This window comes from Pseudophryne corroboree, chromosome 8 (genome assembly GCF_028390025.1).
Source record: "Pseudophryne corroboree isolate aPseCor3 chromosome 8, aPseCor3.hap2, whole genome shotgun sequence".
NCBI lineage: Eukaryota > Metazoa > Chordata > Amphibia > Anura > Myobatrachidae > Pseudophryne > Pseudophryne corroboree.
Window position 1 is genome coordinate 301584650 of NC_086451.1, and position 13881 is coordinate 301598530.

Below are 13881 nucleotides of genomic sequence, written 5' to 3' on the forward strand. Positions count from 1 at the left end.
CTGAACACCACCACTAGGTAGCTGCAGCACCAGGCTACCTCTCACATTGGTAGCTGGGCAGAACTGCAGCTCCCTTCCCTTGGTATGCCCCGCCCCTCTTGGCTTCCTCTTCTGTTTTGTCCGCAGCATCTGAAGAGCTGCAGTGTTTGGGCGGGAGGAGGCTGGTGGAAGATGCTGCTCTGAAGCAACATAAGTATAACCTAGCACACAGACAGCCCCTTGCCAGCACCGCATTGTGTAACAGGGGCTCTCCCTGGAGTAATGTATCAAAGGGTGTCACAACTGAGGGCCTGAGCTGACGGGAGGCAGCCTCAGTTGTAGGGGCTGAGATGTACCGGAACCTGGGAGGTTGTATCAGACCCCTGGACATGTAAGTAACATGAATAATAACTGCCCGAAGGCGTGACCACGACAACTTGGATAAAAGTCAATGATGTTTATTATGACAACTCCGCAACACAGCAGCAGTAAAAGAAAACGTAAAAGTCAGCAAAGAATAAATACAGTTCCTGGGTACTACAGGATGGCAGGAGCCACAGGGCACTGGTAGTGTGAGATAGTTCTTATGATCTTCTAGATGGAAAGTCCTTACCAGGCCCGACTGTAGCAATGGAGATAACCCAGGATTGTGCCAGCTGGTGTTCCAGGAAAAGCTGGGTTGCTGAAGATAAAACAGCTGCTGTGGATACTGGCTGGAACCAGACTGTTGTTAGCACGGAGTGGATACTGGCTGGAACCAGTTAAATAATAAATGAACTTGGGAGCGATGAAATATGAACTGAAATGTAGAACTTGAGAGCGGAGAAATAATAATACCGGTGGAGAGTGGTAAAGTGTAGAAAGGACACCGGCCCTTTAAGGGAAGCTGTACTCTGCTGGAAGCTGAGCTGGAAGCAGGTAATGTTGTAGCTGGAAACAGATGAATCCACAATGGATTGGAGAGTCAGGCTACACCGCAGGTGGAATGCTGGTGCGGGTCTCTATGGTGGAAGTCTTGAGACAGGAGCTGGAACCTGGAAGACAATCACAGGAGAGAGACAAACAGGAACTAGGTTTGACAACCAAAGCACTGACGCCTTCCTTGCTCAGGCACAGTGTATTTATACCTGCAGCAAGGAAGGGATTGGCTAGGCAATTATGCAGATTATCAATACTGAGAACAGATTGGTGGAAATGATCAGCTGACAGAATCCAAGATGGCTGCGCCCATGCAGACACTTGGAGGGAAGTTTGGTTTGTAATCCATGTGGTAATGAAAACAGTAATGGCGGCGCCGGCCACCGGAGACGCCAGGCTGACAGATGCACATCCAACCACGCGGACACAGCGGAGGCCGCGGCTGACGTAATCGCCACTCAGACACTCTGCATGCAGAAGTTCAGGGACGGCGGCGGAGGCCGCGGGAGACGCCATGCCAGGTGTAATATGGCGTTTACTGTGACAGCGTCCCAGAGTGACAGGAGAGGATACAGGAATGTACACATCAGGATAACAGATGGGATCCGGTCCTGGAGCGCTGAGCCAGCCTTAGGAGGCATCTGATGGGTAAGAAATGGCGTCCAGATACCCGGATCGTGACAGCACCCCCCCCTTTAGGAGTGGCCCCAGGACACTTCTTTGGCTTTTGAGGAAACTTGGAATGGAATCTCCGGACCAAGGCAGGAGCATGGACATCAGAAGCATTGGTCCATGAACGTTCCTCAGGACCATAACCCTTCCAGTCAATAAGATATTGTAGTTGACCGTAACGGTGACGTGAGTCCAGGATCTTGGCCACTTCATACTCAACGCCTCGTTGAGTTTGGACTTTCGGAGTTGGAGGAAGTGAGGAATGAAACCGATTCAAGATCAGCGGTTTCAACAGGGAAACATGGAATGTCCTGGGTATTTTTAAGAAGGGAGGCAACTGGAGTCTGTAAGCAACAGGATTGATGACTTGTTCAATCTTGAAAGGACCGATATAGCGAGGTGCAAACTTCATACTGGGAACTCTTAACCTCAAATTCTTCGTGGATAACCATACCCGATCACCCACCTTGAGAGCAGGAACTGCTCGACGCTTCTTATCCGCAAACTTCTTGTACCTGAACGATGCCTTGAGCAGAGCTGATCGTACGCTCTTTCAGATATTGGCAAACTGATGCAAGGTGATATCCACTGCGGGAACAGAAGTTGCTGGAAGCGGTTGGAACTCAGGGACTTTAGGGTGGAATCCAAAGTTAGTGAAGAATGGTGTTGAAGCAGATGAAGAATGATACTGGTTGTTATGACAGAACTCGGCCCAGGGAAGTAATTGAACCCAGTCATCTTGAGAGGAGGACACATAGATGCGGAGGAAGGCCTCCAAGTCCTGATTCACCCTCTCGGTTTGACCATTGGTCTGAGGATGGTAAGCCGTGGAAAACTTTAGCTTGACTTGGAGGACTTGACATAAACTTCGCCAGAATTTGGCTGTGAATTGAACTCCTCGATCTGAGATAATTTCTTCAGGAAGACCGTGGAGTCGGAAGATCTCTTGTATGAATACTTGAGCCAACTTGGAAGCTGACGGAAGACCGGTGAGAGGAATGAAGTGTGCCATCTTGGTGAACCGGTCAACTACCACCCAGATGGTATTGAACTTGTTGCACATGGGTAAGTCTGTAATGAAATCCATCGACAAGTGGGTCCATGGTCGACGGGGAACGGATAGTGGAACCAGTTGCCCCGCAGGCGACTGGCGGGATACTTTATGTTGGGCACACTTTGGGCAAGATGCAATAAACTCCAAGACGTCCTTTTTCAGAGTTGGCCACCAATAGGACCTAGAGATAAACTCCAGGGTTTTTTGGATACCTGTATGTCCGGCAAAACGGGAAGCATGGGCCCAATGCATGAGCTTCTTCCTTAGCATCGGCTTCACAAAACTTTTCCCTGATGGGGGCGTAGAGTCCATCCCTACCGTGGAGAATGCCAACGGATTTATAATAGGATGCTTGTCTGAAGACTCTGACTCATTTTCTTGCTCCCATGAGCGGGAAAGGGCATCGGCCTTGCGATTCTGAGAGCCCGGACAGAACTGGAGTTTAAAGTCGAACCTGGAAAAGAAAAGTGCCCATCTGGCCTGACGAGGGTTGAGACATTGTGCGCCCTTCAGGTATAAAAGGTTCTTGTGGTCTGTAAGTATGGTGATTGAATGAGAAGCTCCCTCCAACAGATACCTCCACTCTTCTAGAGCGAGCTTGATGGCTAGCAACTCCTGGTCGCCAATGGCATAGTTGCGCTCAGCTGGGGAGAACTTCCGGGAGAAGAAACTGCAAGGGTGTAAATGGCCATCTTTAGCCCTCTGAGATAACACCGCTCCTACTCCAACGGAGGAGGCATCCACCTCTAAGATGAAAGGAGAGTCGATGTCAGGCTGTTTCAGAACAGGCGCAGAGATGAACCTTTGTTTTAAAAGATGAAATGCTTGCATGGCTTCTTCAGACCACTTGGACGGGTTAGCACCCTTCTTAGTGAAAGCAGTAATAGGCGCCACAATGGTGGAAAAGTCTCGTATAAACTTTCGGTAATAGTTGGCGAACCCTAAGAACCTCTGGACCCCTTTGAGGGTTAAGGGTACCGGCCAATTTTGGATTGCTTGTAGTTTCTCAGGATCCATCTCTAGTCCGGAACCGGACACAATGTACCCTAGAAACGGAATGGACTTGACTTCAAAGACGCATTTTTCTAATTTGCAATAGAGATGATTGACACGGAGACGGGACAGAACCTCTTTAACCCAAAAACGATGTTCCTCTAAATCGTTGGCAAAAATGAGGATATCGTCTAGATAGACCACGACATGACGGTATAGAATGTCTCTGAAAATCTCATTGACAAAATGCTGGAAGACAGCTGGAGCATTGCTCAATCCGAAGGGCATGACGAGGTACTCATAATGTCCGTCACGGGTGTTAAAGGCGGTCTTCCACTCGTCACCCTCACGGATCCGGATGAGATTGTATGCACCTCGCAAGTCCAGCTTTGTAAAGATGGTAGCTCCGCTAACTCTGTCAAAGAGCTCAGTAATCAGGGGTAAAGGATAACGGTTCTTGATGGTAATGTCGTTCAAACCTCTGTAGTCGATGCACGGCCGCAGACCACCATCTTTCTTTTTTACAAAAAAGAAGCCTGCGCCGGCTGGAGAAGAAGAAGGTCGAATGAACCCCTTTGCTAGGTTCTCTTTAATATATTCCTCCATAGAATGCGTCTCAGGCAGAGACAACGGATAAGTTCGGCCTCGAGGTGGAACCTTCCCTTGAACGAGATCAATCGTACAGTCCCATTCTCTATGAGGAGGAAGGATATCAGCAGAAGCTTTACTGAACACATCCGTGAAATCTTGATATGGAGGAGGTGGAACATCAGACGACCTGGGGGAGGAAGAACAGACAGGCAATACTTTAAACAAACATGTCTCAGCACAGGAGGAACCCCATGCCAGGATTTGCGTAGTCGTCCAATCAATTGTAGGATTGTGAAGACGGAGCCATGGAAGGCCCAGGACCACAGGATGTGTGGCTCTTGGAATCACTAAAAAAGAAATAAGTTCGGAATGAAGAACTCCCACTCTCAGACGAACTGGTAGAGTCCTTAAAGAAATAACTGCATCAAATATTTTGCTGCCATCCATGGCAGTTAAAGAAATGGACGAAGGAAGTCTCTCGGTGGGTAGGGACCACCGTTTAACATAGGCTTCGGTAATAAAGTTCCCAGCTGCTCCGGAATCAAGGAGGGCAATGACGTTCCGATAACGTTGAGCAACTTGAAGCGAGACTGGGAGATTACAATCTTGAGGAGATGGAGAGGAGATCATTACTCCTAGCCGGCCCTCTCCTTGGCGAGCTAGGATTTGGAGTTTCCCGGACGTTTGGGACAGGCATTAATGGTGTGAGACGGAGCTGCACAATAGAGACAGAGAAACTCGGAGAGACGTCTTCGGCGCTCAGCAGGAGTTAAACGGGAACGGCCAAGTTGCATGGGCTCATCTTTAGATGGTGACAGTTGACGAGGAGGAGGAGCAGAAGATTTTGGAGCAGATGATCTTCCACGCTCAGTTGCTCTCTCTCTGAAACGTAAATCAACTTTCGTGCAGAGTGAGATTAGCTCATCTAACTTAGAAGGTAAGTCTCTGGTAGCTAACTCATCTTTAATACGCTCAGATAAGCCATGCCAGAATGCAGCATACAGGGCCTCGTCGTTCCATGCCAGTTCGGATGCCAGGATCTGGAACTGTATCAGATATTGTCCTACAGTACGTGACCCCTGGCGTAAACGGAGAATCTCGGATGAAGCTGAGATTACCCGGCCTGGCTCGTCGAAGATGCGCCTGAATGTTGACACGAAGGCAGTGTAGGAAGATAGCAGGGTGTCGGACCTCTCCCATAACGGTGATGCCCAATCAAGGGCTGAGCCACTGAGAAGAGAAATAATGTAGGCAATTTTTGTACGGTCACTGGGAAAATTGCCAGGTTGTAGCTCAAACTGAATCTCACACTGGTTGAGAAATCCCCTGCAGAATCTTGGAGATCCGTCAAATTTTGCTGGCGTTGGAAGATGAAGACGTGGAGCAGAAATGGGTAAGGTGGGTGGGGTTATAGCTGGAGTCACTGTGGTTGACGCACCAGACGCGCCTGATCCACGGAGAGTTGTCTGAATCCCATCCAGCCGAGTAGAGAGATCCTGGAGACAGCGGATGATGTGGCCCTGTGCAGCCTCCTGATGTTCTAGTCGGGCTGCCAGTTCTTGCATCGGCCTGGCCGCTTGATCCTGGTCTCCGGCTGGATTCATTAGGTCAGTGCTTACTGTCACAACTGAGGGCCTGAGCTGACGGGAGGCAGCCTCAGTTGTAGGGGCTGAGATGTACCGGAACCTGGGAGGTTGTATCAGACCCCTGGACATGTAAGTAACATGAATAATAACTGCCCGAAGGCGTGACCACGACAACTTGGATAAAAGTCAATGATGTTTATTATGACAACTCCGCAACACAGCAGCAGTAAAAGAAAACGTAAAAGTCAGCAAAGAATAAATACAGTTCCTGGGTACTACAGGATGGCAGGAGCCACAGGGCACTGGTAGTGTGAGATAGTTCTTATGATCTTCTAGATGGAAAGTCCTTACCAGGCCCGACTGTAGCAATGGAGATAACCCAGGATTGTGCCAGCTGGTGTTCCAGGAAAAGCTGGGTTGCTGAAGATAAAACAGCTGCTGTGGATACTGGCTGGAACCAGACTGTTGTTAGCACGGAGTGGATACTGGCTGGAACCAGTTAAATAATAAATGAACTTGGGAGCGATGAAATATGAACTGAAATGTAGAACTTGAGAGCGGAGAAATAATAATACCGGTGGAGAGTGGTAAAGTGTAGAAAGGACACCGGCCCTTTAAGGGAAGCTGTACTCTGCTGGAAGCTGAGCTGGAAGCAGGTAATGTTGTAGCTGGAAACAGATGAATCCACAATGGATTGGAGAGTCAGGCTACACCGCAGGTGGAATGCTGGTGCGGGTCTCTATGGTGGAAGTCTTGAGACAGGAGCTGGAACCTGGAAGACAATCACAGGAGAGAGACAAACAGGAACTAGGTTTGACAACCAAAGCACTGACGCCTTCCTTGCTCAGGCACAGTGTATTTATACCTGCAGCAAGGAAGGGATTGGCTAGGCAATTATGCAGATTATCAATACTGAGAACAGATTGGTGGAAATGATCAGCTGACAGAATCCAAGATGGCTGCGCCCATGCAGACACTTGGAGGGAAGTTTGGTTTGTAATCCATGTGGTAATGAAAACAGTAATGGCGGCGCCGGCCACCGGAGACAGGAGGCGCCAGGCTGACAGATGCACATCCAACCACGCGGACACAGCGGAGGCCGCGGCTGACGTAATCGCCACTCAGACACTCTGCATGCAGAAGTTCAGGGACGGCGGCGGAGGCCGCGGGAGACGCCATGCCAGGTGTAATATGGCGTTTACTGTGACAGCGTCCCAGAGTGACAGGAGAGGATACAGGAATGTACACATCAGGATAACAGATGGGATCCGGTCCTGGAGCGCTGAGCCAGCCTTAGGAGGCATCTGATGGGTAAGAAATGGCGTCCAGATACCCGGATCGTGACAAAGGGGTCTTTGCCTGGCTTAATGTGTTAAAGGGGGCTCTGCCTGGCATAATGTGTAAAAGGGGGCTCTGTCTTGAATAATGTGTAAAAGGGGGATCTGCCTATAGTAAGGTGTAAAAGAGGGCACCACCTGGAGTAATGTGTAAAAGGGAGCTCTTCCTATAGTAATGTGTAAAAGGGGGCTCTGCCTGGAGAAATGTGTAAACGGAGCTCTACCTCGCATAATGTATATTAGTGGTAATACTGTGTGGCGTAATTTGAATAATGGAGGATAATATGAATTGGTATTATTTTGTGACCACGTCCTTTCCCCAGGAAGCTACACTCTTATATTATTGACGCAAGCCTGTCCCTATTTTAGTTATGGGGGGCACCAATTCTTTTTCTGGCACAGGGCACCAAACTGTCTAGTTATGGCTCTGGCGTGCTCCTGCGGGTCGCATGCAATATTTTCCAGTCGGCCGTGTTGCACAGCCAACCAGAACATATTGTGCATGATACCATGCTGCCGAATGCAGCATGTCATCCTACATCGATGTAGGGTTCTGTGTCCAGACGGATTGGCCGGATACAGGTCGTTCTAGTGCAGTGGTTCCCAAACATGGTCCTCAAGGACCCCCAACTGCTCACATTTTCTAGGTCTCACAGAATTGCAAGTGAAATACTTATGGTGTGTACACACGGTGAGATTTTTTTCTTACGATTTTGACTATATAGTCAAAATCATAAGAAAAGTTAGTGCAGATCGCAAGGTGAAAGTCACCTTGCGATCAAGATTCGACGCCGATGCACGGTCGGCATCGCAAGAATAGATAGACTGTGCAGGCAAGTCAATTTTGACTATCTCTATAGAAGAGATAGTCAAAATTGTCACTTAGCCAAAATCACACATAGTCAGTATCGCAAGCACATAACGAGTGTGCTTGCGATACTGACTATTTGCAGACCTAGCCCCTGTCGCATAATGAGAATCGGGCATAGCCCGAATCTCACCATGTGTATGGGCCATTAGCTTCATCTGTGGATCTTTTAAAATGTGTCAGCAAGTAATGAATACACCTGTGCACCTGCTAGGCGACCTGAAAAACTAGAGATGAGCGGGTTCGGTTTCTTTGAATCCGAACCCGCACGAACTTCACTTTTTTTTCCACGGGTCCGAGCGACTCGGATCTTCCCGCCTTGCTCGGTTAACCCGAGCGCGCCCGAACGTCATCATGACGCTGTCGGATTCTCGCGAGACTCGGATTCTATATAAGGAGCCGCGCGTCGCCGCCATTTTCACTCGTGCATTGAGATTGATAGGGAGAGGACGTGTCTGGCGTCCTCTCCATTAGAATAGAGATAGATAGATTAGATAGAGAGAGATTGTGCAGAGTCGCAGACAGAGTTAGTTTACCACAGTCAGTGACCAGTGCAGTTGCTAGTTAACTTTTATTTAATATAATATATCCGTTCACTTCTCTCTGCTATATCCGTTCTCTGCCTGAAAAAAAAAACGATACACAGCACAGTCAGTCACACAGTGTGACTCAGTCTGTGTGCACTCAGCTCAGCCCAGTGTGCTGCACAGTCATCAATGTATAAATTAAAAGCTTATAATTAATTGTGGGGGAGACTGGGGAGCACTGCAGGTTGTTAGCAGGAGCCAGGAGTACAATTATATTAATTAACAGTGCACACTTTTGCTGCAGGAGTGGTGACCAGTGCCTGACCACCAGTATAGTATTGTTGTATACTACTAATATCTCTTTAAATATCAACCAGTCTATATTAGCAGCAGACACAGTACAGTGCGGTAGTTCACGGCTGTGGCTACCTCTGTGTCGGCACACGGCAGGCAGTCCGTCCGACCAGAATTGTATTATTTATTATTATATACCTACCACCTAACCGTGGTTTTTTTTTCATTCTTTATACCGTCATAGTGTCATCCTAATTGTTACGAGTATACTACTATCTCTTTATCAACCAGTGTACAGTGCGGTAGTTCACGGCTGTGGCTACCTCTGTGTCGGCACACGGCAGGCAGTCCGTCCGACCAGAATTGTATTATTTATTATTATATACCTACCACCTAACCGTGGTTTTTTTTTTCATTCTTTATACCGTCAGTGTCATCCTAATTGTTACGAGTATACTACTATCTCTTTATCAACCAGTGTACAGTGCGGTAGTTCACGGCTGTGGCTACCTCTGTGTCGGCACACGGCAGGCAGTCCGTCCGACCAGAATTGTATTATTTATTATTATATACCTACCACCTAACCGTGGTTTTTTTTTCATTCTTTATACCGTCATAGTGTCATCCTAATTGTTACGAGTATACTACTATCTCTTTATCAACCAGTGTACAGTGCGGTAGTTCACGGCTGTGGCTACCTCTGTGTCGGCACACGGCAGGCAGTCCGTCCGACCAGAATTGTATTATTTATTATTATATACCTACCACCTAACCGTGGTTTTTTTTTCATTCTTTATACCGTCATAGTGTCATCCTAATTGTTACGAGTATACTACTATCTCTTTATCAACCAGTGTACAGTGCGGTAGTTCACGGCTGTGGCTACCTCTGTGTCGGCACACGGCAGGCAGTCCGTCCGACCAGAATTGTATTATTTATTATTATATACCTACCACCTAACCGTGGTTTTTTTTTCATTCTTTATACCGTCATAGTGTCATCCTAATTGTTACGAGTATACTACTATCTCTTTATCAACCAGTGTACAGTGCGGTAGTTCACGGCTGTGGCTACCTCTGTGTCGGCACACGGCAGGCAGTCCGTCCGACCAGAATTGTATTATTTATTATTATATACCTACCACCTAACCGTGGTTTTTTTTTCATTCTTTATACCGTCATAGTGTCATCCTAATTGTTACGAGTATACTACTATCTCTTTATCAACCAGTGTACAGTGCGGTAGTTCACGGCTGTGGCTACCTCTGTGTCGGCACACGGCAGGCAGTCCGTCCGACCAGAATTGTATTATTTATTATTATATACCTACCACCTAACCGTGGTTTTTTTTTCATTCTTTATACCGTCAGTGTCATCCTAATTGTTACGAGTATACTACTATCTCTTTATCAACCAGTGTACAGTGCGGTAGTTCACGGCTGTGGCTACCTCTGTGTCGGCACACGGCAGGCAGTCCGTCCGACCAGAATTGTATTATTTATTATTATATACCTACCACCTAACCGTGTTTTTTTTTTCATTCTTTATACCGTCATAGTGTCATCCTAATTGTTACGAGTATACTACTATCTCTTTATCAACCAGTGTACAGTGCGGTAGTTCACGGCTGTGGCTACCTCTGTGTCGGCACACGGCAGGCAGTCCGTCCGACCAGAATTGTATTATTTATTATTATATACCTACCACCTAACCGTGGTTTTTTTTTCATTCTTTATACCGTCATAGTGTCATCCTAATTGTTACGAGTATACTACTATCTCTTTATCAACCAGTGTACAGTGCGGTAGTTCACGGCTGTGGCTACCTCTGTGTCGGCACACGGCAGGCAGTCCGTCCGACCAGAATTGTATTATTTATTATTATATACCTACCACCTAACCGTGGTTTTTTTTTCATTCTTTATACCGTCATAGTGTCATCCTAATTGTTACGAGTATACTACTATCTCTTTATCAACCAGTGTACAGTGCGGTAGTTCACGGCTGTGGCTACCTCTGTGTCGGCACACGGCAGGCAGTCCGTCCGACCAGAATTGTATTATTTATTATTATATACCTACCACCTAACCGTGGTTTTTTTTTCATTCTTTATACCGTCATAGTGTCATCCTAATTGTTACGAGTATACTACTATCTCTTTATCAACCAGTGTACAGTGCGGTAGTTCACGGCTGTGGCTACCTCTGTGTCGGCACACGGCAGGCAGTCCGTCCGACCAGAATTGTATTATTTATTATTATATACCTACCACCTAACCGTGGTTTTTTTTCCATTCTTTATACCGTCGTCATAGTGTCATACTAGTTGTTACGAGTATACTACTATCTCTTTATCAACCAGTGTACAGTGCGGTAGTTCACGGCTGTGGCTACCTCTGTGTCGGCAGTCGGCAGGCAGTCCGTCCATCCATAATTGTATTATTATTATAATATATACCACCTAACCGTGGTTTTTTTTCCATTCTTTATACCGTCGTCATAGTGTCATACTAGTTGTTACGAGTATACTACTATCTCTTTATCAACCAGTGTACAGTGCGGTAGTTCACGGCTGTGGCTACCTCTGTGTCGGCAGTCGGCAGGCAGTCCGTCCATCCATAATTGTATTATTATTATAATATATACCACCTAACCGTGGTTTTTTTTTCATTCTTTATACCGTCGTCATAGTGTCATACTAGTTGTTACGAGTATACTACTATCTCTTTATCAACCAGTGTACAGTGCGGTAGTTCACGGCTGTGGCTACCTCTGTGTCGGAACTCGGCAGGCAGTCCGTCCATCCATAATTGTATTATTATTATAATATATACCACCTAACCGTGGTTTTTTTATTGCGCCTCATTGCGCCTCTTTTTTTCTTTGCGTCATGTGCTGTTTGGGGAGGGTTTTTTGGAAGGGCCATCCTGCGTGACACTGCAGTGCCACTCCTAGATGGGCCCGGTGTTTGTGTCGGCCACTAGGGTCGCTAATCTTACTCACACAGTCAGCTACCTCATTGCGCCTCTTTTTTTCTTTGCGTCATGTGCTGTTTGGGGAGGGTTTTTTGGAAGGGCCATCCTGCGTGACACTGCAGTGCCACTCCTAGATGGGCCCGGTGTTTGTGTCGGCCACTAGGGTCGCTAATCTTACTCACACAGCTACCTCATTGCGCCTCTTTTTTTCTTTGCGTCATGTGCTGTTTGGGGAGGGTTTTTTGGAAGGGCCATCCTGCGTGACACTGCAGTGCCACTCCTAGATGGGCCCGGTGTTTGTGTCGGCCACTAGGGTCGCTTATCTTACTCACACAGCGACCTCGGTGCAAATTTTAGGACTAAAAATAATATTGTGAGGTGTGATGTGTTCAGAATAGGCTGAAAATGAGTGTAAATTATGTTTTTTGAGGTTAATAATACTTTGGGATCAAAATTACCCCCAAATTCTATGATTTAAGCTGTTTTTTAGGGTTTTTTGAAAAAAACACCCGAATCCAAAACACACCCGAATCCGACAAAAAAAATTCGGTGAGGTTTTGCCAAAACGCGGTCGAACCCAAAACACGGCCGCGGAACCGAACCCAAAACCAAAACACAAAACCCGAAAAATTTCAGGCGCTCATCTCTATGAAAAACATGAACTGTTTGGAGTCCCTGAGGACAGAGTTTGGGAACCACTGTATACCCGTAGTCGGCGTAGTGTCTACCTGGCCTAAGAGATAGGTTATGTTAGGGCAGTATTTTCAAAACCTTGCTCCTCGAAGCACACTAACACAGTCCAGATATTAAGTACATTCATGCTTGAGCACAGATGGATTAATCAAAATTGGAGGTACTAATTAATTCACCTGTGCTTAAGTATGGTTATCCTTAAAACCCTGGACTTTTTGGGTGCTTTGAGGATTGAGGTTGTGAAACACTGTGTTAGGTGGTTCTACAGTCTAACAGATAGGGAAAGCTGCCTGTTTCTGGAATAATTCCAGAATAAATCATGTCATCCTTTGGGGCTTTCCTGATCTCAAAGTATGGCATCAGCACAATCAAGCAAACACGTTCCTGTTTGTTCATTTTTCCATAACAAATTCATATTGAAACCTATGAAGTGTATCTTAACAAATGAACAAGCTCCATCCAGCCTCAGTAGTCTCAGAGAATATGAGAGAAACCATTGCTTTAATGTTGGGCTACACTGTTCCAGCCTCTCACGTTCCACGAGACTGATATACACTTCTGAGTGTACTCGTGTCTGGTGTGCCCACCATCCCCATTCAGTGCAGGCAGCACCTCTGTCTGCAGCAGCCTCAGACATGGGCGGCGACTGAGCCGGTGAGTGACTGCTGCAGGCCGGATTACTGGGCTGGAGAGGAGGAAACTCACTGCTGGATGGAGTCAGCTGAGGGAGACAGGAAGGAGCCGGAGCTGTAGTAGCATCTTGCTAGCTGGCTTTTCTGGTGATCGCCGTGGATCGCTCACAGACAGATCGCATTACTGGAAGCTGGAACGTATGCAGCAGTCGTCTCTATCCAGGTTATTATACAGATGTCTCTTTGTATCATTATGGAAATCACAGCCACAGAGGAAGGGATGGTAACTGAAAGTTCATTCGCAAACTTCATACAATCTGCCCAGGAATCTGGGGAAACATGTTGTCCTTTACAGATGATTACTTCGCGCATGTATTGAATGTGTTTTAATTGCAGCCTGATTCTAAAATGCTTTCCAGAGCTGATTAACACAAACTATAGTAAAAATTATCATTAGGAAGAATACGATATACTCGCACCCACGTTTGTTAGCAAAGCATACTAATTTACTGATGTCACTGTAGGTTTGATGCGATGTTTGCCTTTATGTCAGATTATTTGTAATTTGCTATCTTTTTGTGGCTACAATTGATGATTAATTGGGTGCTGGCTTTTATATTGCATTGTTTTCAAATCCTAGTTTGGTACAGTCTGGGTCCTACTCTAGGAAGAGATCTATACTGTTACTTTCATAACGTTTATTGTCCAGTAGATGTCCTTAGTCTTTTCTTATGGTCTACCATTTACATATGTTTTTTTATATTT

The 13881-nt window shown here is 46.6% G+C and overlaps 1 protein-coding gene across 1 annotated transcript in view; it reads left to right on the forward strand.

The window, feature by feature from the left end:
* Positions 1 to 12795: 12795 nt before the first annotated feature.
* The window catches only part of KIAA1210 (KIAA1210 ortholog), a 273066-nt gene continuing 271980 nt past the window's right edge, over positions 12796 to 13881 (forward strand). The window contains exon 1 of the mRNA XM_063937350.1: positions 12796 to 13339. Coding sequence (XP_063793420.1) covers positions 13317 to 13339 — 23 coding nt within the window. The 5' untranslated portion in view covers positions 12796 to 13316. The remainder of the gene's footprint in view (positions 13340 to 13881) is intronic.